The 21,771-nt window shown below is 42.0% G+C and overlaps 1 protein-coding gene across 3 annotated transcripts in view; it reads right to left on the reverse strand.

Moving 5' to 3' along the window:
• The window catches only part of map3k7 (mitogen-activated protein kinase kinase kinase 7), a gene marked incomplete at its 5' end in the record, with an annotated part of 48,226 nt that overhangs the window by 11,361 nt on the left and 15,094 nt on the right, over nt 1-21,771 (reverse strand). Inside the window, 5 exon segments of one of the 3 annotated variants that reach the window (XM_014032571.1) lie at nt 457-524; nt 14,667-14,747; nt 15,295-15,442; nt 18,712-18,842; nt 21,262-21,343. In XM_014032571.1, coding sequence (XP_013888025.1) covers nt 457-524; nt 14,667-14,747; nt 15,295-15,442; nt 18,712-18,842; nt 21,262-21,343 — 510 coding nt within the window. 3 annotated transcript variants of the gene reach the window in all.

Here is a 21,771-nt window from a genome sequence, read left to right on the forward strand (position 1 = left end):
GTGTGTGTGTGTGTGTGTGTGTGTGTGTGTTGTGTTTGTAGTTGGTTGATTGTGGGAAAGGGAGTTGTTACAGTGAATGAGGGGTGTCAATATTTGAAGACTAATTAGATATTGACCAACAAATATAAAGTACCGTACTTTTGAATAAAATCTGGCAGCAGATCAGTGGTCAGTGCTGCAGACTCATAATCCTGAGGTGGAAGTTTTGAGCCCAGGTTGCATATGCAAGGTAAAATGTAATGCTAATGTAAAACAATTGGCAAAACTTTTGTGTGAGTTTGCTCATTGTGGCGATGCTTAAAGGGAACATCTGACAAAAAATAACTTTGATTGAAACCAGGTAAGAACTACTTCAACTCAATGTGCTTAAAAAATATAAAACCAAGAAAAACTATTTGCTGTCATCTATAGGAAAAACACCAAACACACAGACCCTCATGTAGTTGTCTGTCTTACCTGGTTGGACTCTGTGCCAATGGCAGGCAGATCCTGGACAGACCGACGTCTCTGAGCCTCACATGTGGCTGTGAACAGGTGGGGACAATCAAAGACAAAAGAGCATGAGACCCAGAGGAGTTTAGGTAGTTATGTAAGGAAACTAACTAGTGTTTGTGGTTTGAGGGAAAAACAGGGGACAACAGAATTATGGGGTGAGTGGCATGTGGCCATGGCTCTAATACATCTCAGTCCAGCTGGTAGATATCAATGAAGACCAAACCTATTTAAGTCAGGTTCTGGGCCTGTTTACAAGAAAGAATATGGACTGGTTTGAGTTTTGAGGCAGGTGCTAAGCAGACAAGTGTTTCATTCATTATTTGTTTGTTGCATACATTAACAACACATTCAGAGCAACATCCCAGCAGTCTCACTCGGGAAGCAGTGAATGTACAAGCTCTATAGAGGTTGTGTACCCACAATGCTTGCATGCCCAAAYTCCAACCTCATTCCTCCTTGATGCTCCCCTTGTTCAAAACATTCCCTATGTCTGAATACTTTTATCAGGGAAAGTTGGCAAAAAATAAATCCAGGATGACTATTTTGGTTAAACTTAAAGGGGATTTTTCCTGGAATCTAAAGCAACGAAAACTCGAGTGGACATTCTAGAGCACACAAGTTTGTAAAAAAAACGGTTTAAGTATCATTTTGAAGCTGATAAGATATAATCCACCATGAAAAACTGTAAAAAACACAAGCTGTCTGGGGAATGCTAGCTTTTGAAGTTATCTTTCAAATTTAGTCATTATTTACACAGGTTTCACAAGATATGATAAAGATTATGATAAAGAAAAGAAANTTGCAACCCACTGTATGGGTTCCAAAATATATAGAATACAAATCTAAAGGATGGAGTGATGTAACTTCATATGGATGGATGCACAAAAAATGAGCATTTCGTAAATTGTGCTTTCTGAAGTTAATCAGGAAGAAGGTTTTACATCATTCACTGATTAAACATTACAACACACAGAATGTTTTTTTTCTGCTAAAAAATGCAATAAGAGAAAATCAAACACAAAATAAAGCCACAAAACATCACAACACACACAAAAGCACACAAGACTAAGCACTTGTATTTCGACTTTGGGCAATTGTACTACATGAATACGATGAGTTTAAAGACAGATATATTAAGCAAATTCAGATGCCACCTGATGGAACAATGTTGTGGTGGTTGAATCTGTTGCCTCAGAACAAAGTCACAGGTTCATAATCAGGCCTTTGGCATTTCTGTGTTGAAGTTTGGTTGTTCTCCAAGCACATGCATGGGTTTTCTCCGAGTACTGTGGTTTCCACCCACAGACCATAAAAATGCATATTAAGTCAATTGGTAACTAAATTGTCACTAGGGGTGAGTGAGAGTGGTTGTTAGATATAGGTGTATTTTGTTGATTTTGCAACCTCCATTTTCTGTAAGGACTAAATAACTGAAATTGTATTTGTTGAATTTATAGCAGATTAGAGTTTAAATTTACATTGTAGCAGTGTAGCACTTCTATGAGAAACAAACACCAGTGCAGGAGCACTTTAAAAAGTGTACAGTTTTACATATCTGCCCAACTCATTACTTTTGGTCTTTAGTATTACTTTGAGCAATGCTTCATGTTCACATGTGCAATTTGAAATGTAATGTGGATTAATTTTATGTTGGTGTAGATTTTCAGTCATCCAGGACATGGTAAATCTAAAAAAGTAGCTTCTCTGTAGGTACAGTACTGAAGCTGGACTAATGAAATGCCCTATCTCTGTTAAGCCATGTATCCCTATAACTTTAAGTAGTGATGACTTTATGACATTCTAAATAAAGTTATTTTCAATTATAGAGAAAATTCACAGTATCATTTTTGGTATTGCCTCTGATTCCCTGTCAGATGAGGCAGCTTTAGAAGTGTCACTAGAACCTGATTTATGTTTGGACTGTTTTTTGTCTTGTTGGGTTATCAAAACTGTCAAAAATAAAAGCCTTGGAACTATCAACATGTATGCTAGATCCACTCCCAGCCAGATTGTTCAAAGAGGCATTTTCCCCAATATCAATGTTTTGGATCTGTTTAATTTGGTTGTAAGGAATGGTTCTGTGCCAGAGAGCAGAGGGCTGCAGTAATTAAACTTGTGTCCATTCTCGTCCTGTTAGATGCAGTTGATTAAAATATTATATTACGTAGGCCTGAACATGATATTGATAATTGTATTTATTTGATAGATTCCAGTTTGTTAATAGGAATTCTTTATACACCAAAGTTGGTTATAGTTTCTCTCTATGGCTTCAGGAAAGAAGGTTTTAACTGTTGTTTGTGCTTATGCATTCATTAGTCATGGAGTTCCTCAGGGATCAGTGTTGGACCAATCCTTTTTTCTTGCTTCTATTAGGTAAAGTTATTAACAGTATGGTATGGATTTTCAATGTTGTGTTGATGATACTCAGATTTATTCAACCTGATGAATTCAGTTACTTAAAACTACAAGCATGACTTAAAAACATAAAACCTGTCCAAAAACCTTTTTGGACCCAAACAGCTTAGTAATAAACTTTGCAGCCTTTAATTTCCTCTGAATGGTATTATTTTGGCATCTGGCCCTACATTAAAGAATCTTGGTGGTGTTTTTGATCAGGATATGTCTATTAAACGTGTTACCAGGACCACTTTCCTTCACCTGTGTAATATCACTAAAATTAGAAACATCTTATCCAAAAAAGATTCATGCATTTATCACATCTAGGCTGGACTACTGTAATTATCTGGGCATCCAAAAAACGTTTTAAGAAGTCTTCAATTGATCCAAAAATGCAGCTACTTAAGTTTTAATGAGAATTGGAAGGAGAGATCATATTTCTCCAGTTTTAGTTTCTCTCCACTGGCTCCCTGTCAAATTCAGAATAGAATTTAAAATCGTTGGTTATGTACTGTAACCCCAGATTTTAGGCGCAGCCCTTTAATGCTATCGCTATTGGATTTATCCATCGCGCACATGCACAGCACTGAAAACTCATAGTCCACACCCACCTGCAGAGTGGGCCTGCCTCAGGGCGCATAAATAGTGCCATGAACCGAGGCTCGACTCCCTAGTATCTTTTTCTTCAACCAAGGGAGCCAGTGAGGACCAGATCTTAAAGGGTTGTGCCTATACTCATAGAATCTGAGGTTACAATACGTAACCAACGTTCTATTTCATATAGGCTCCACCCTTTAAGGCTATCACTATTGGGTTAAAGGCGGAGAAGGACGTAGTCTATGCCTCACTGGGCCCATTTGTTACGACAGTTGCACAACCACCTAGACAGCCCGCTTCCAGCTTGAACCGTGCATAATTATGTAACAATGGTGCTGCGTGTTACTCTCCATATAAGCACCGAAATGGAGGATAAGATACATTCGCATTATGGTTCTGACAGTACTCTAAGAACAGAGTGGGTCAGGGAGAAGCTGGAAGCATCACGCAGGTAATGGCGAATAAATGAACATGAGGAAGACCAGGAAGCTGCAGTGACGATGTCCTGAACAGATGCTCCTCCAAGCAGAGCCGCGGAGGATGACATTCTTCCGGTGGAATGAGCTCTGAGACCCTCTGGGGGCTGAGCTCCAGATGAAATATAGGCTTATGAAATAGCTTCACACAGCCAGTGTGAAAGGCGTTGAGCTGACAGAGGAAGTCCAACAGACAGATCGCTGAAATGCACAAATAAACGCTGTGAGCGTCTTAAATCTGACGTGCGCGATATGTAGCAGGACAGCACACGCACTGGGCAGAGGAGATGAGAGGCAGCTTCCTCCTCAGAATTATGAGGAGGGAAAAAACCCTCAAGTGAAATCGCCCTAGATCTGTAAGAGCTTGTGATGTTTTTAGGTTGGATTCGAACGCAATACCGCCAAACTGCAGTCACCCTGGATTTGGAGACAGGATGGGGCCAAAGACAGAGGTGACAGGTCACTCACTCTTTTAGCTGATGTCAGCACTAATAGCAAGGCAGTTTTAAGTGAGAGAAATTTCAAAGAAATCTGACTTAAAGGCTCAAATGGAATTTTTGCCAGTGCGCGCAAAACCAGCGCTAATTCCCACTGTGGGACCAATGTGCGTGACACGGGTCTGTGTCTGTGCATGCCCTTTAAGAAGCGTTTCATCAGTGGTGATTAAACGCAGTTCTGTCACCGTAGCCCTCATGGCATGAGGAAATGACTGCGACCAAGGCTTTAAGTGTGCTGAAAGCCAAATTTCTGTCCATCAGCAGTTGGAGGAAAGATAAAACGCAGGGCAGTGGACACAAAATGGGATCCACCCCTTTTTCAACACACCAGCATTGGAAAGCTGACCATTTAGGTGTATAAGATGTGGTGGTAGAGGCAGCTCACGTGCCCTGAATGGTGCGCACAACATCTGCAGAGAGACCTAGTTTCACTAGGCATTCCCATTCAGCGGCCAGACCYAGAGATGCTGACCGATCATTGGGAAGTTCCTGATACTCCTCCTGCCTGTAGGAGCGCGTCCTCTAACCATGGTAGCTGCCATGGGCGGTCCGATAACAGCTGCTGCAGGCACTGGAACCATGATGCGCCAGTGCATTCTGGAGCCACCAGAATCACTCTCAGCTGTTCCTCCCATACCTGGTCCAAGAGACGCAGAATCAGCAGGACGGAGGGAAGGCATAAAGCTGTTTGTTTGGCCACGGTCAGTGAGCGAAAGCATCCACCCCCAGTGGTGGTTCGTCTCGAGGACTCAGGGAGAACCAGAGTTTGCAATGAACGTTTTCTCTTGTGGCGAACAGGTCTACCTCCACTCTGCTGAAATTGCGCCAGATCTGGAGGATCAGATCCCGATGGAGACTCCAGTCCCCGTCCTGAGGACCTCCCCTGGACATTATGTCCGCTCTTCTGTTCAGGACACTGAGGATGTACACTGCTCTGATTTTTGATCTTCGGGCTGTTCCAACAGCTGCGCTGAGGGCACAAACCCCTGGCGGTTTATGTAGGCAGCCGCCACCTTGCTGTCTGTGTGGATCAGAACATGCTGATCCTGCAGCAATGGAGCAAAGTGTTGAACCACCTTCCACACTGTGATAAGTTACAGGACATTTATGTGGTGAGACATGTGAGCCGGCCACTGTCCTCCCACCGCTTAGGAAAAACACATCCCTCCCCAGCCTGAGAGGAACGCGTCGCTGAACACAGAAACATGAGAAGTCGCTTTACTCAGAGGGCCTCCTTCTAAAAAATTCTGTGGGTTTTGCCAGTGATTCAGATCCCCTCCTACTGATGGTGGGATTGAGATCATTCRTCGCTTTTGACGCACCGGGTCCAGCCGGAGACGACTGAACCATCTCTGTAGGCATCCCATATGAAGCAAGCCCGGTGGAACCACTGCATGTGCTGCTGACATCATTGTCAGAGCCGTTACCGAGGTGAGTTTTGACATGTCTCAGCAGTGCTGTCAGAGTATCTTTCCTCTGCTGTGACAGCTGTGCTCTCATGGTGACTGAGTTTAGCTCCACCCCCAGGTAAACAATCAGCTGGGCTGGAACAACGGAGCTCTTTTCCCAGTTTATGGAAAAACCCATGACGTACAGATGCAACATCAGGGATTCCGTTTGAATTTCCGCTTCTTTTTTGTAGCAAGCCATCAGTAGCAGGTTGTCCAAATAGAACAGAATCCTCATTCCCGCTGAGCAGAGCAGCTGCAGGGCTCTTTCCATGCATTTGGAGAAAGTGCATGGTGCCAGCGAGTAACCAAAGTGCAGCCGGTTGTACTGGTACTGAGCTTTGTGAAATGAAAAATGCAAGAACTTCCTGTATTTGGGAAGTATTGGAATGTGGAAGTATGCGTCCTTTAGATCTATGGAGGTGAACCAGTCGTCCTGGTGAACACATTCCAGCAGCTGTCTGACTGTCAGCATGTGAAAAGGTCTCTCTATAATGAACTTGTTGAAGAGGGACAGATCCAGAATGAGTCTCATTCCTCCCATTTTCTTTGGGACCAGGAAATATCGTGAGTAAAACCCCGAGTTTTCCTCCCCAACGGGGACCCTGGAGATGACGTTCTTCGACAGTAGGTCCCGTAGCTCAACTTGGAGAGCTACGTCCTGTTGTGGGGAAAACAAAGTTGTCTCCAGGATTTCATTGAACCTCGGGGGTACTGCTGCGAAGTGCAGCGAGTACCCTCAACTGATCAGGCGGTCCATCCATTTGTTCATAGAACGTTTGGCACCACGCTGTGCAACGCTCCGAGAGCTGGCAGGCGGACGTCTCATGTGGCATAATTAACCCGAATGGGAGGGAGGATAGTAGAGCCCCTACCACCATCACTCGAAGAAGAGAACGAGCGACCCATGGGGGCTCTGAATGAAAGGGCTGACCATTTCCCTCTGCCGAGACCTTCAAGACCAGGTTCACTGTTTGAGCCAGCTGAGGAGGCTGCGTTAAAACACTGTTTCGTGTTCCCTTTGTCTTACCCATGTAATGGGCAGGAGAAAAAAGTGATAAACCCGCGTCCACACACTCAACACAGCGTGCTGGTGTGGGCTCATGAGCGGGGAGGAACACGAAGGGCGAGATTGATTCAGGAAATGAGAGCCTGCGGTGTTTGAATTTTTCCATCTCACTCTCAAAGGCGGGCGCCTTTATTCTCAGTGCGGACGTACTTGATGACAGGGGCATGGCTTTCGAGCGAACCATGTCACGGATGTGATTGAAGCCATGGCAGAATCATACCAGTGCTTGTTACCATCTCGTGGAATAGCGTCCGTTTTGCTCCTAGTGGGGGATGTGTGAAATGTCATGGCAGCCAGATCATTTGATCTGACTGTAGAATGAACACTGGTAAGGAATWTGCCCTTTAGTAAATTTTTGTATTTTATTTCAAAACAGTGGAAACAGTTTTGAACAGTACAAACATTAACATTGCAGGACACATCCCCCCTTTTAGTCATTATTTAGTCTTGTAGCATGGGACCTGGGGTGGATTGGACCATGAGCACGCCAGCCGCTGGTTCTTCGGGGGCCGAACAACCGGAGGTCCCTGCTTTGGGATCCAACGACGGAAGGTGGTGCTCCAGAAGCTGCCGCCATCGTCATAGTCCTCCTCTGCAGCTGTCGCTTGCCGCAATGGTCTCTCCAATGGCAGGAGGCACGAGAATCAGGACGAGAGGATTCTCCGCTGCGTCTGACCTGATACAGCGTGTCCCCAGAAAGCCTCAGCTGCTTCAGTAGAGAGCTGAATTGGGACCCAAACAGTCCCTCCAGGCAGATGGGACCCTCCAGCAGATCTTTTTTAATCTCCTCCAGGATTGGAGATGGGAGACGGAGCCACATCTGGTGCTGGAGAAGGGTTTGCCACCCGGCGATACGGGAGGCACAAACTGCTGATGAAGCGCAGAGGTTGAGGACTGTGTCAGCAAAGTTGCAGAACTCCTCAGYATCTTCAGGTGACATTCCCATTTCTTTAGCCTTTTTGGAAATGGCAAAGGCCAGAAAAGCGACATTATTTGTTGCCGCCGCAGACTGCATGGCACAMTGATGGGACCTGTCAGTGAGTCTGGTTGTAATCTGGTCCAGGGGGGAAGGGGGCATGGGCCGCCATCCGGCATGCTGAGACGCTCTCACTCCAAAAACTGCTGACAGGTTAGGTTCTAATGGTGGGACCGGTGGGAACCCACGGTCCATTAGATTCTCATCTTTGGTGACGGGAGTGAAGGTGGAAACTGGAGCCTTCTGCTCCAAAGGTTCAGCCGCTGCTCCGGACAAATAAGCCATCACTGCTGGAAAACGGGGCCACACCGGATCTCCTTTGCTCGAGCGCGGTGATGCAAAATTTCCCATCAAGTCACCCGTAGCTGGAGGTGCTTGTGGTGGGGGAACAGAAATCCCATTCGCTGCAACTGCTTTGGCGATGATGTCGGGAGGGCGCAGACCAGCGTGCCCCTTGCCGGGAGCAGGGTTGAAGCCAACATTGGCAGGCCGACCACCTGAGATGGCGCTCCWGGCCAAAGCTCCTCCGCTGGGAGGGGAAGGGCCGGAACGTTGGATGAGGACTCGGTGTTAGAACTGAATTCATCTGAATCCGGTCTGGCGTCAAAAATGTCCAGGACTTTGCCAAGCGGGTAGTGCTCAGAAATCAGAAACTCGTCGTCCTCCAGCGGGTGAATATGGCCAGTCGACGTTTCCTTTCCTCCTCCGGCAGGCACTTTCAGGACTGGCAAGACGCCTGTGGGGTCAGGGCGAGCTTAGCGTGGACCGGACCCAGACATCCTCCACAAGCTGCGTGCAGGTCGAACGGCATCAGGAAGCTGGTCAGGCAAAGCTGGCAAAGACGAGTGCTAGCGGCACTGGACATCTTGTCAGGAATTTTCTTTAGCGCAAGTCTTCAATGCTTGAAGAAAAAGAGGGAGTCGAGCCTCGGTTCACGGCGCTATTTATGCGCCCTGAGGCGGGCCCACCCTGCAGGTGGGCGTGGACTACAAGTTTTCAGTGCTGCGCATGCGCGTGAGTCATACCCAATAATGATAGCCTTAAAGCAGGGGTGTCAAACTCCAGTCCTCGAGGGCCGCTATCCTGCATGTTTTAGAGGTTTTCCAGCTCCAACACACCTGATTCAGTGATTGAATTAACTCTTCAAATTGGGCAGAAGCCTGTTAATCACCCARCGATCAAAATCAGGTGTGTTGGAGCAAGAAAACCTCTAAAACATGCAGGATAGCGGCCCTCGAGGACAGGAGTTTGACACCCCTGCCTTAAAGGGTGGAGCCTATACGAAATAGAACTTACTTCTAACATACAAAGCTCTCAACAACCAAGCTCTGTCTCATATTAAAGATCTTATTGGTCCATATTTTCTCAACAAAGCACATTGCTCTAAGACTGCAGGTTTACTTGTGGTTCCTAGAGTTTCTAAAAGTAGTATGGCAGGTAGAGCTTTCAGTTCTCAAGCTCCTCTCTTGTAGAACCAACTTCCAGTTTTTGTCCATGAGGCTGACACTCTATTTGAATGTAAACCAGGCTTTATCATTCAGATGTAGGAGAACAACTTTGTTCAAAAAAGCTGGCCATCTCTAAATTAAGTATGTGAGGTGGTTGTTTAGTTTCTCCAATACAGATTTATGGGTTAACTTTAGATAATTTTGTAGTAATGAACTACTCCCTGATCCTTAGTGTGAGAAAAATGTATCTCTTTTTTAAAGTTAATTGACATGAAAACAGCAAGAGAAGAAAAAAGTTTCCATGCTTTTGGTAAATCTTTCATGCAAGAAAGTCAGAACAAGATCCAAATAACTAGTGAGCTGATCATCTTCCCGTGCTCATAATCTGCTGCAGCCAAGCCAGAGCAAGGATAGAAGACAGAACCACAAGTTACCAATACTGGTCTCATCTGCATTCTGTGACTGGTGTTTGGTTTTGCTAAAAGTAAATATCAACCACCAACAAATAAATAGCAGATAATGGATAAAATAACAGATGAGAAAGCTCCATTAGTAACTCAGATTCTGCTCCAGAAAATTAGCTGAAGTGAGAAGTTTATGTACATACACTCATCATAGACAAAAATGCCAATTGAGAAAGCCTATTAACTTTTAACAACCCAGGAACTATCAAGGCTCAAGCCTGCCATGAACTGGAAACTGCTGGAACAAAATGGTGCAAACCAAAAAAATAGCTCCTGTCCCAAAGCCACACTTTAAAGTGTCTGTGACATGATATTGGAACTATGCATAAAAGTCATTTTATATATATATACACGTCACCATTTTTCTCAGTAAATATATTACTAGAGGTGCTAATGACATGAAATTTTCACCATGTCGGTAACAACCCAAGTGATCCATACATACAAAGAAATCAAACCATAAATGTCCAGAAATGAAGTTACTTGTAATAATGTGGAATGGCGCAGGGAAAAAGTATTGAACACATGAAGAAAAGGAGGTGTAAAAAGGCATGGAAAGCCAAGACACCAGCTGAACTCTCAGTAATTAGAAAGCAAGTCTGCCCCTTGTCAGTGCAAATTAACATCAGATGGTTCAGTCCCAAATGATGACCAGGTATCACACAAGAACCATCTGATGATGGGTAAAAATAAAGAGCTCTCTCAAGACCTTCACAACCTTAGCAAAGCATAATGATGGCATCGGTTACAGAAGAATTTCTAAACTTCTGAATGTTCCAGTGAGCATTGTTGGGGTCATTATTCGGAAGTGGAAAGAACATCATTTCACCATAAACCGACCACGACCAGGTGCTCCTCGCTAGGGCTGCCACAAACGATTATTTTAATAATCGATTAATCACCGATTATTTATTCGATTAGTCGACTAATCGGATCATACGTTAATTGAATATAAAACATASAGCTTATCACGTCAGAATGCAGCTATTGCATAACCATCGTTAGATTTTAGCTATATGCTAACTAAAAATAATTGCTGTGGAAGGTAAGTTCTGCTCTGTAGATATTGCACAGGTTTCTCTTTCATTTTCTTAAAATGATCCCACACTTTTGAGCTCCGTTGTCAGGTGATACCAGAGCCTGTCTGTATAATGTCTTGTGACGTCCACGGCCTACCCCAGTTACCACTACTGTGCATGTGTGTCAAGGACAGAAAGGCAGTGGAAGGTGTCAAAGCAGTTTGGAGAGAAAAACAAAGTAAAGAACAACAACAAAAAAAAGAAAACGATTTATCGATTATTAAATTAGTCATCGATTATTTTAATAATCTATTAGTCGTCGATTAATCGATTAATCGTGGCAGCCCTACTCCTCGCAAGATTTCTGACAGAGGAGTGAAAAGAATTATCAGAAGAGTTGTCCAAGAGCCAAGGACCACTTGTGGAGAGCTTCAGAAAGACCTGGAATTAGCAGGTACGATTGTTTCAAAGAAAACAATAAGTAATGCACTGAACCACCATGGCCTGTATGCACGCTCACCACGCAAGACTCCACAGCTGAAGAAACAGCATGTTGAAGCTCCTTTAAAGTTTGCTGCACAACATTTAGACAAGCCTGTGAAATACTGGGAGAATATGGTCTGGTCAGATGAGACCAACATTGAACTGTTTAGATGCCATAAGACACATCCTGTTTGGAAGTCAAATGGCACTGCACATCATCCCAAAAATACCATACCAACAGTGAAGTTTGGAGGTGGGAACATCATGGTGTGGGGCTGTTTTTCAGCGTATGGTACTGGCCAACTTCAAAAAATTGAAGGAAGGATGAATGRAAAAATGTACAGAGACATTCTTGATAAAAATCTGCTTCCATCTACCAGGATGATGAAGATGAAACGTGGCTGGACATTTCAGCAAGACAATGACCCCAAACACAAAGCCAAGGAAACTCTCAATTGGTTTCAGAGAAAGAAAATAAAGCTGCTGGAATGGCCCAGCTAATCACCTGACCTGAATCCAACAGAAAATCTATGGAAAGAACTAAAGATCAGAGTTCATAGAAGAGGCCCACGAAAGCAAGGTTTGAAGACTGTTTGTGTGGAAGAATGGGCCAAAATCACACCTGAGCAATGCATGCCACTAGTTTCTCCATACAGGAGGCATCTTGAAGCTGTCGTTGCCAACAAAGGCTTTTGTACAAAGTATTAGATAAATTTCAGTAAGCGTGTTCCATACTTTTTCCCTGTGCCATTCCACAHTATTACAAATAACTTCATTTCTGGACATTTATGGTTTGATTTCTTTGTATGTATGGATCACTTGGGTTGTTACCGACATCTGGTGAAAATTTCATGTCATTAGCACCTCTAGTAATATATTTACTGAGAAAAATGGTGACGTGTTCCATACTTATTTCACCCGCTGTATGTATATGTATATGTATATGTGTGTGTGTGTGTATATATATATATATATTTTAACATTCACATAATTGCATTTGTTCAAACAAAACTAATTATAAGCAACCTGGTGAGTTCAGCGATTACAAAACTTGGCCACTGTGTGTCAGCAGAGGCATATCCGTGGCGCCAGTTGATGACGTAGCATGAGTATATCCGTCTGTAAACAGTACACGCCTAGCAGTGAGATCGCAGTACTTTTACTAGATAAAATGTTGACACGTTGTGTCGCAGCTGGGTGTTCTAATTACCCCAGTGAACAAGTAAGCCTGTTCACTTTCCCAAAAGAAGAAAACCGTTGTAACAAGCTTACTGCGGCTCTTTTGTCTTAGCGGTTAGGTCCCGACCGACAGCTACAGGAGCGTGATGCGCATCTGCATCCACATGCCCAAACGTGCGCACACATTTGTCCTGCTTTTGACTCGTCACATTACGAAATGTCAAGAGAGAGAGAGAGAGAGAGAGAGAGAGAGAGAGAGGAAGGCAGAGCAGCATCAGATCATGACACCGCGCTGTGGCATCTGCATTAAAACTAATTCAATTAAATAAAAATAAATAGGGCAAGAATATGCGCCTGCAGGTGTACCGTTGTACGCACTGTGCGTACCTTGAGATTTTCCTTTGAGTTAAAAAAAATGTTTTTATAAGCATTTGACTTTTTAATGATTTTTCACTTTATAATTACAAAATGGTGGACAAAATAAAATAAGAGAGTGTCTTTTGTCAGAACGTCCTGTACGTTCATCTGTGTGCGTCTGGGGGTCTGTTTTGCTGCATTTTGACAGTTTCCACTACAGTCTGCATAAGGCAAATCCATTTTCTTGGCCTATTTATTTTTATGTAATTTAATTAGTTTTAATGCAGCGGCTGCAGCGTGGTGTCATGATCTGATTCTCTCTCTCTCACCATTATTTGCAAAAAAAATTCTTTAAAAGTCAGACAAAATGATTTACTCAATTTTTTTTCACATTTTGTCTCTCATAGTTGAGGTCTACCTATGATGTCAATTACAGGCCTCTCTCATCTTTTTAAGTGGGAGAACTTGCACAATTGGTGACTGACTAAATACTTATTTTCCCCACTGTACATATATAATGACTTTTTATGCATAGTTCCAATATCGTGTCACAGGCACTTTAAGCTGGACTGACACATGCTAGTTTCATGGACAAATGAATTATGGAAAAATAAGTTCAATGGTTTGAAGAGGCACACATTTGAGCCATTTAACCATAGTGTTTGTTTAGAGGAGTCAACATGAGACTTTCCTGTCATCCACTGGTGACCTATCCAGGGTGTACCCTGCCTCTTGCACAATAGGTGCTGGAGATAAGCACCAGCTCTGCCGCAAACCTAAATGGAAAAGTGGATTAAAAATTATGGATGAGAGGTGAGGGTTTCAAACAGAAACTTTACGCCATTTGTCAAGCATGGTTGCAGCAGYGTCGGGTTATATAACTAATGCTCCAAATCTGTCATCGCCACCTTAAATCAACAGCATGATAGCTGGAACTTCGACACAGTTGGGTGTTTCAAGAGAGCCATGATCCAAACACACTAAGAATGAGTTTCTGATTGGACAAAACAAGCTAAACGTTCCATCTGAAATGATCTTACCATAGCCTCGACCTCAAACTAACTGATATTATGTGACTTATGCTTAAAAGCCAGATTCGTGCTGGAAACCAACCAATTTAAATGAACTCTACGAAGTCTGTCAAGATGAGTGGTCATACGTTAGCCATACAACTACAAGAAGCTTGTGGATAAATACAAAAAGCCAGTGTTTCAGGAGACACTTGCTAAAAGACATTTACAGAAATACAGTATTAGTGGTGTCATTTGGACATTTTTGTGCCTGTATTTAAAACTTTGATCCTGTGTGGCCGAGAAAAATTCACAATAAATTCATTCAAACTTGTGTTTTTTTTCTTTTATTCGGTTAAGTTGTATGTTATAAAATCATACAACTTGTATGATTAACTTCCCTGGGAAAAAAGGTTTAAGTAAACCAATAAAAGCCTGTAATTCATGACATTCATGCCCATGATGAGTGAAAGAAAACTTATAGATTTATAGTGACCACAACTATACGAAGAAAAAACAAACAAAAACAATGACAGAGACAAAAAAAGCTTTGAGGCAACTCTGATGTGTGTGACTTCAAGACCAGCTCAACTAGAGCCTTAGAACCTAGCAACATAACAGAAATTTTACATGAATTAACACCTATGATGAAGTAGCACACACAAGAGAAGTGCTTCATGTGACAGCAATCCAGAGATTGAGCAAAGCAACAGCCACCCGATCACCAGGAAGCCCGGTGGCCCAGTGATACCTGTGACGACGATCTTGGGGACATCCAGAATGGTTCCAAAAGATGCAGTTTTACGGTGACCTCGCTTATACGGGGGGCGTGCTGCAAAAACACACACATACACACATACAGCTGCGTACAAAACAAGCATGCAGACTAACCAGACTGCAGGCCCAATGCCTGACTGCTGACATGGGCCACATACATGCAGAGCATAGTGTAACGTGCAAAACAAACATGCACCCTGCCCAGTCCAGGAGCAGTGGAGTAGCATTGCAGTGCAGTGCACTTGCAATGCTGTTTGAAGAAAAAAAAAAATCAACAAGGTAATATGAGACGACAATATTTCTTTTGACAACATGAAAATTTGGACAGCAACAAAAACAAATGGTAAAAAGTAAATAAAAACAGCTCGACAGAACTCATGTGTTTCCTATTTGGTCTCGGAACCTTTCTGTTAAAGATGGACGTGTGTTTGAAGGGAGGGAGCTTCTTTTATACAAGGTTTACCCTAATAATACTGCCACAGGTTTTTCCTATACACATGCTTTCAATAAAAACAAAACAAAAAAAAAAAAAGAGGATTATACCAAAATATTATGAAGTTTTAGTGCTGCTGTTTTGTGCCGTATGATGTCTGGATATATACCTGCAGGTGCAAAAGGCAATTTGGGTTCCAATTCTGACAGGTCAGTGCTCATTCTTTTGCTGTCGGAGGATGCCAAACACTGAGTTCGTGCTGGAAGGCTTTCGACACTGCCCCCTCTGGACAAAGGCAGAGTTCTCAATGGGTCTCCCTGAGAAAAAAATTAAAAACTTTCATGTATACACTCAGTAAAAAAACTTTCATATACACTCAAATTACATTATTTAACGTTAGACATATTTTCAGACATGAAATATAAGCAAGAGGTGAACTTCACACAACATGATGTGACTCCTGTAGAGTCAGAAATACACTGGGGAGCTGAAAGTATTTACTAATATATCATTATGTTGACTTAAAAATGTAAATTTAAATGGATTTTTAGACAGGCTATATAGGCAACCCAGGGAGCAGCTAGAAATTGGGTGTCTTGCTCTACGACACCACAGCATATAGGGAAGGTGGGGAATCAAACCTGTGACATTCTGGTCCCAGGTCGGCAGACCCTATTGCCACACCACAGCCGCCCCAATACTGAAATTTGTTGTGTGCATAGTTTTTGCAGTCTTTGCTCTGAAGTTCCAACCATGACGTTCAAAAGTGACATAATTAGTTCAAAAAGATCCATCTGTGTCAGATGATCTCAGTATACGTACACTCATCTATAAGATTAACTACCAACCAATTAACTACCAATCATGCACACTTTTTAAACATTGTTTCATCTGACACAAACACCAAGTGCCCTACCCTTACCTAAAATAGTGTTGCATGCTGACCTCCGTCACATAAGTGATACAAACACAGTAATGTTACTTTGATGGCAAGAAGCAAAGAAGTTGTATTAATTTTGAATAWGATACATTCGAATCCATTCAGATGAAAAAATATTTAAAATTCCATCTAAAATGAACTTGAAGTGAGCACTCACAGCATAAAACTATTTTACATACTGATTCTACTTTGGTTGGGGACCCAAGTTTAAATAATTTTAAACGCAATTTTTGGATGTATCTGGTAAAATTGTAATAGTAAATACCAGTGAAAATAAAAATGTTAATGTATATGGGAATATATTTGTTCAGCTGGATTGGACTAATTTATTAAAGGGATGAAGAATTGAGATAATTAGGAATAATCCTCGGGACACAATAATTTTGTGTTACATGACTTTGGACATTTCTTTTACTTAATAACTTGTTCTTTTGACACCAAACAACACCTCCCCAGGCCCATTAGAAACCAGGAGGTTCCTCATATTTAACAAGCCTGGTATACCTGTATTTATGTCTGCAGATTTTACGATTCATCACATTTTCAGTACTGTCTTCATGTATTGTAGTCTTTTAGATATATTTCACATTAATTGAATTAATAAAAATAGTTTTTGACATTAGCTCCCTGTTTGTTAATTCACATAAGTCTAGATCTGTTATCTAGTCCACGAGTGCAATGTTTAATATAGGCCTGTTTTAACTAAAATACACAACAGTGGTAAATAAAAATATTTTAATAACAAATACATGTGAGATTAAATAGTTTATTATACATTAACTATATGTTGTATCATWTCAGCACCTGGTAGAGCTGAGAAAAACTGACTAGTAAATTATTTTGCATGCAGATCATACATTTTTAACATTGACACATGTACACTCACCGGCCACTTTATTAGGTACACCTGTCCAACTGCTCGTTAACCCTTACTTTCTAATCAGCCAATCACATGGCGGCAACTCAGTGCATTTAGGCATGTAGACATGGTCAAGACAATCTCCTGCAGTTCAAACCGAGCATCAGTATGGGGAAGAAAGGTGATTTGAGTGCCTTTGAACGTGGCATGGTTGTTGGTGCCAGAAGGGCTGGTCTGAGTATTTCAGAAACTGCTGATCTATTGGGATTTTCACGCACAACCATCTCTAGGGTTTACAGAGAATGGTCCGAAAAAGAAAAAACATCCAGTGAGCGGCAGTCCTGTGGGCGGAAATGCCTTGTTGATGCCAGAGGTCAGAGGAGAATGGGCAGACTGGTTCGAGCTGATAGAAAGGCAACAGTGACTCAAATAACCACCCGTTACAACCGAGGTAGGCAGAAGAGCATCTCTGAACGCACAGTACGTCGAACTTTGAGGCAGATGGGCTTCAGCAGCAGAAGACCACACCGGGTGCCACTCCTTTCAGCTAAGAACAGGAAACTGAGGCTACAATTTGCAYAAGCTCATCGAAATTGGACAAGAGAAGATTGGAAAAACGTTGCCTGGTCTGATGAGTCTCGATTTCTGCTGCGACATTCGGATGGTAGGGTCAGAATTTGGCGTCAACAACATGAAAGCATGGATCCATCCTGCCTTGTATCAACGGTTCAGGCTGSTGGTGGTGGTGTCATGGTGTGGGGAATCTTTTCTTGGCACTCTTTGGGCCCCTTGGTACCAATTGAGCATCGTTGCAACGCCACAGCCTACCTGAGKATTGTTGCTGACCATGTCCATCCCTTTATGACCACAATGTACCCAACCTCTGATGGCTACTTTCAGCAGGATAATGCGCCATGTCATAAAGCTGGARTCATCTCARACTGGTTTCTTGAACATGACAATGAGTTCACTGTAYTCAAATGGCCTCCACAGTCACCAGATCTCAATGCAATAGAGCATCTTTGGGATGTGGTAGAACGGGAGATTCGCATCATGGATGTGCAGCCGACAAATCTGCGGCAACTGTGTGATGCCATCATGTCAATATGGACCAAAATCTCTGAGGAATGCTTCCAGCACCTTGTTGAATCTATGCCACGAAGAATTGAGGCAGTTCTGAAGRCAAAAGGGGGTCCAACCCGTTACTAGCGTGGTGTACCTAATAAAGTGGCCGGTGAGTGTATATTTATTGTGTTCAATAAATTTGGTGTATAATTTATGTTAGTCTGTCTGCAGCTAACATTATGTGTTGCTGAACAGATGACCTGAATGATCACTTTACTACAGCAAGTACAGAAGAAACTTATGAAATGTCATTCTTTGTAATGTTGAATTTCTTTATGTGCTAAAGTTTAAAGCAAAACATCCAGTTCCTGATGTGTTAATCTTCCTTTTCTTGGGCTATTGCACAAGTATACATCTGATCCATGTTGATCCAAAATCAACACAAAACACCAGCACCTCTGCACGTCTCAAACCTTGTGACATCCAAGCCAGTTATATACTGTATATCAACAAAAAACATTAAGATTGTTTTTTCAAGTATTRATAGTATAACATTGTGAGTTTTCTGAATATTACACCTCATCAATATTAGTGTTACAAGTGAGTTAGGGTTTCATTTAAGAATCTCAGAAACACGTTTTATTTTACTTGAATCCAACTTATGGTTTCTGCTGACAACAGGTGTGACAGAGACATAATTACAGCAACTTTACTGTCTTTACCTTTGGTTTAAAATGAGGTGCAAACTGAGGTGTGATCTTGATAGTGTCATTGCTTCCTTGAGAATCACTGTGCTCCAAATTTGCATCACTTTTGTTGCTTGCACTGGTTCCAGTATAGTCCACATAAGAAACTGAAAATTTCACAATATAAAAGAGAGAAAGTAGTTTATAAACATTTTATAAATCATCTCAATTGCTATAACCTGTAGATTGAAAGTACATTTAGAAGATCTTAAGATTTTTAGAGAAAAAAAATTCAATATAAACATTTGCAACAAACAAAATTAAGGCAATTCTTTGTCGTACGTACGCACGAACATACATACATTTTAGAGAATAAGCTTGACACTTATATAAAAACTTAGCAAAGATTTATATGTTTACGATTACTAAGTTACATTTATTGGGAAASTATGTTTAGTCATAGCATTCTTTGTTATTTTATTCTTGTTTTCAAATTGTTTTTGGTTTTCTATATCAAAAATGGGCATTGTTCACATTTAAGTTGTTTTTAATAAGGGGTTTAATTCTGAATGTCCCCTCATTCAATAATTTATTTACTTTGATATTATAATATATTTTTTGCATCAAAAGCAGATGGAATGTGATGGGAAAAGGAGGATAGACCAAGGGAGCTATAACTCCTGAGTAAGATGCAGAGTGAATTTATGAGGGATGAGGTGTGAGAAATAGTCCAGTAGTAGCCATTAAAGGGCAGGTGTAGACTGTTAAGTGCAGTGAAAAAATAGGACTAGAGTGGAAAACAACTCACGTTGTTTTGTTCACATCATTGTTTGGTCTATGTGTTGACTTGTAACTTTTTACTATCAGCATGTGTGTGTACGTATGTGTGAGCGACTGAAATAATCTTACCAGCTGTCCCCTCTGTAATCATTCTGGTTCATTAGAAAATGTACTTTCCGGTCCGACAGTAAGGTTCATATGCATCTTGAGATGCAATTTTTCAAAACCGATCTTGTACACTGTTGCTTTTTTAATTATCATTACAACAAAGCATGCTATAACGCTCCAGGTTGTAAACAGCAGGGAAGCAGCTGTGATGACGCGCTGAAATGGGCGTGGCAGGATCTGAACGAGGTTCTTAAAGAGATAGAGGCCAATTTCAAGGTGTTTAGAAATGGAAATGAATGAGAAGTTAAGTTTATTTTTATTTAAACATAAAAACAGCATTTTAATAACAACTAAATGTGACAGTTACTTTATTGTGGTATAGAATTTCAATATATGCCTCGGAACACACATATTATTGGCCCTTTAATCTCCTTTCTGTAGGCCGATTCATTGTTGTCAGAGATCAGGCCCACAATATTAGTGTCATCAGCAAACTTGATGATGTTAGAGCTTTGTCTGGCTGTGCAGTCGTGGGTGTACAGTGAATACAAGAGCGGGCTGAGCACACAGCCCTGAGGAGCTCCGGTATTGAGGGTCAGTGTGCAGGATGTGATGGTGTCCATCCTTTCCATCTGCCATTGACCTGTCAGGAAGTTCAGAATCCAGCTGCACAGGGAGCTGTTCAGACCTAGATCCCTAAGCTTGATGTCGAGACTTGGAGGAATGATGCTGTTGAATGCTGAGCTGTAGTCCACAAACAGCATTCTCACATACGTGTCCTTCTTGTCCAAGTGGGAGAGGGCAGTGTGGAGGGTCAGAGCTATTGCATTATCTGTTGATCTGTTTTGCCTATAGAACAGGGGTGTCCAAAGTCAGTCCTCAAGGGCCAGTGTCCTGCATGTTTTAGGTGCTGCCCTGGTTCAACACAGCAGAACCTAAGGCTTATTTAGTAGGCTGCCTTGGTATGCCAGCAGAGGCCTAATAATTAGGCACTCCAGGACGTATTTGTGGACAAATAATGGCAGATCTAACCAGGACGAATTTGTGAAAAAGTTAACAGCAGATCTGAGTTGTTTTTTGTTTTTTTTCGGAGTGTAGACTCCAGTGGGAAGGAACCCCGGACAGTGACACGTACCGCAGCAGGAGGGAGTTTCCAGGAGCTTGRCTTGCTGTGTCTCAGGAACTATGAAAGGTGTGTGTGAAAATGAACGCCGAACAACCACGTGACCGCGCCTTGACTGTTCGGCATGGGTTGGAGTATGTGGAGGCCTGTAGGAAGCTTCCAAATATTTTTCTTCAAACATAAGAACTTTAACAAACAAACGAGTAAAAACTGCAGATAGCAACTGAAAAGATCATCAGGGACTACTGCATTCTGGTGATTATGGAGACTTGGTTGAATTCACTCATGCAGGACACTGCTATTGAGCTAGCAGGTTACACAGCATCTCGACAAGACATGAGAATTAAATAAATAAATTCAGATAAGAAAAGAGGAGGGGGCTGGTGTATCTATGTGAACAACAGCTGGTGCATGAATTTCACCTTAGTCACTGATCACAATTCTCCAGATGTGGGGTTTATGACTATTAAATGCAGAGACACATACCTCCCCCAGGAACTCAGGGGGAGGTATATGTGTGCTATGTACACAGCACAATACTAACTCGGCCCACATAAATCAAACTTCTTCTGTACCTGTACTGTTTGCAGAGTTGCTCTGTCCCTCATCTGAATACTGGTATGGATATTGCAGAGGCTCATCAAATCCTGGGAGATACTGTAAAAAAAATTAAATGGTGAAAAAATAGTTCACTGTTAGGCTAAAAGTAATAGTAGTAGAGCACTCCACACCATTTGGGTCTAAACAAGGTAGTATCTCTAGTGGCAGCTCTAACTTGTATAAAAACTATGAAAAAGGTATATACAAAGTCAAGAGGGTCAGAGATTAAAGATGCACCGATATGAAAATTTCAGCCGATTTCGATATCGTATATAATTTTTGCATTTATGGCCGATAACCGATATTGCACAAACACACAAAATATGTTATACATATACGCACAAACACACTTTGGTCTTTTCTTGATACGGTAAATAAACAACCAGGCCTCTGACATTGATTTGATTTGATTTATTGATTTAACAGGAAAAGTTTACTAAAAATCAAGCCTGACTCAGCATAATTGCTGTTTTACAGCAGGTTCC

The sequence above is a fragment of the Austrofundulus limnaeus genome, unplaced genomic scaffold, assembly GCF_001266775.1.
Source record: "Austrofundulus limnaeus strain Quisiro unplaced genomic scaffold, Austrofundulus_limnaeus-1.0 Scaffold1482, whole genome shotgun sequence".
Lineage (NCBI taxonomy): Eukaryota > Metazoa > Chordata > Actinopteri > Cyprinodontiformes > Rivulidae > Austrofundulus > Austrofundulus limnaeus.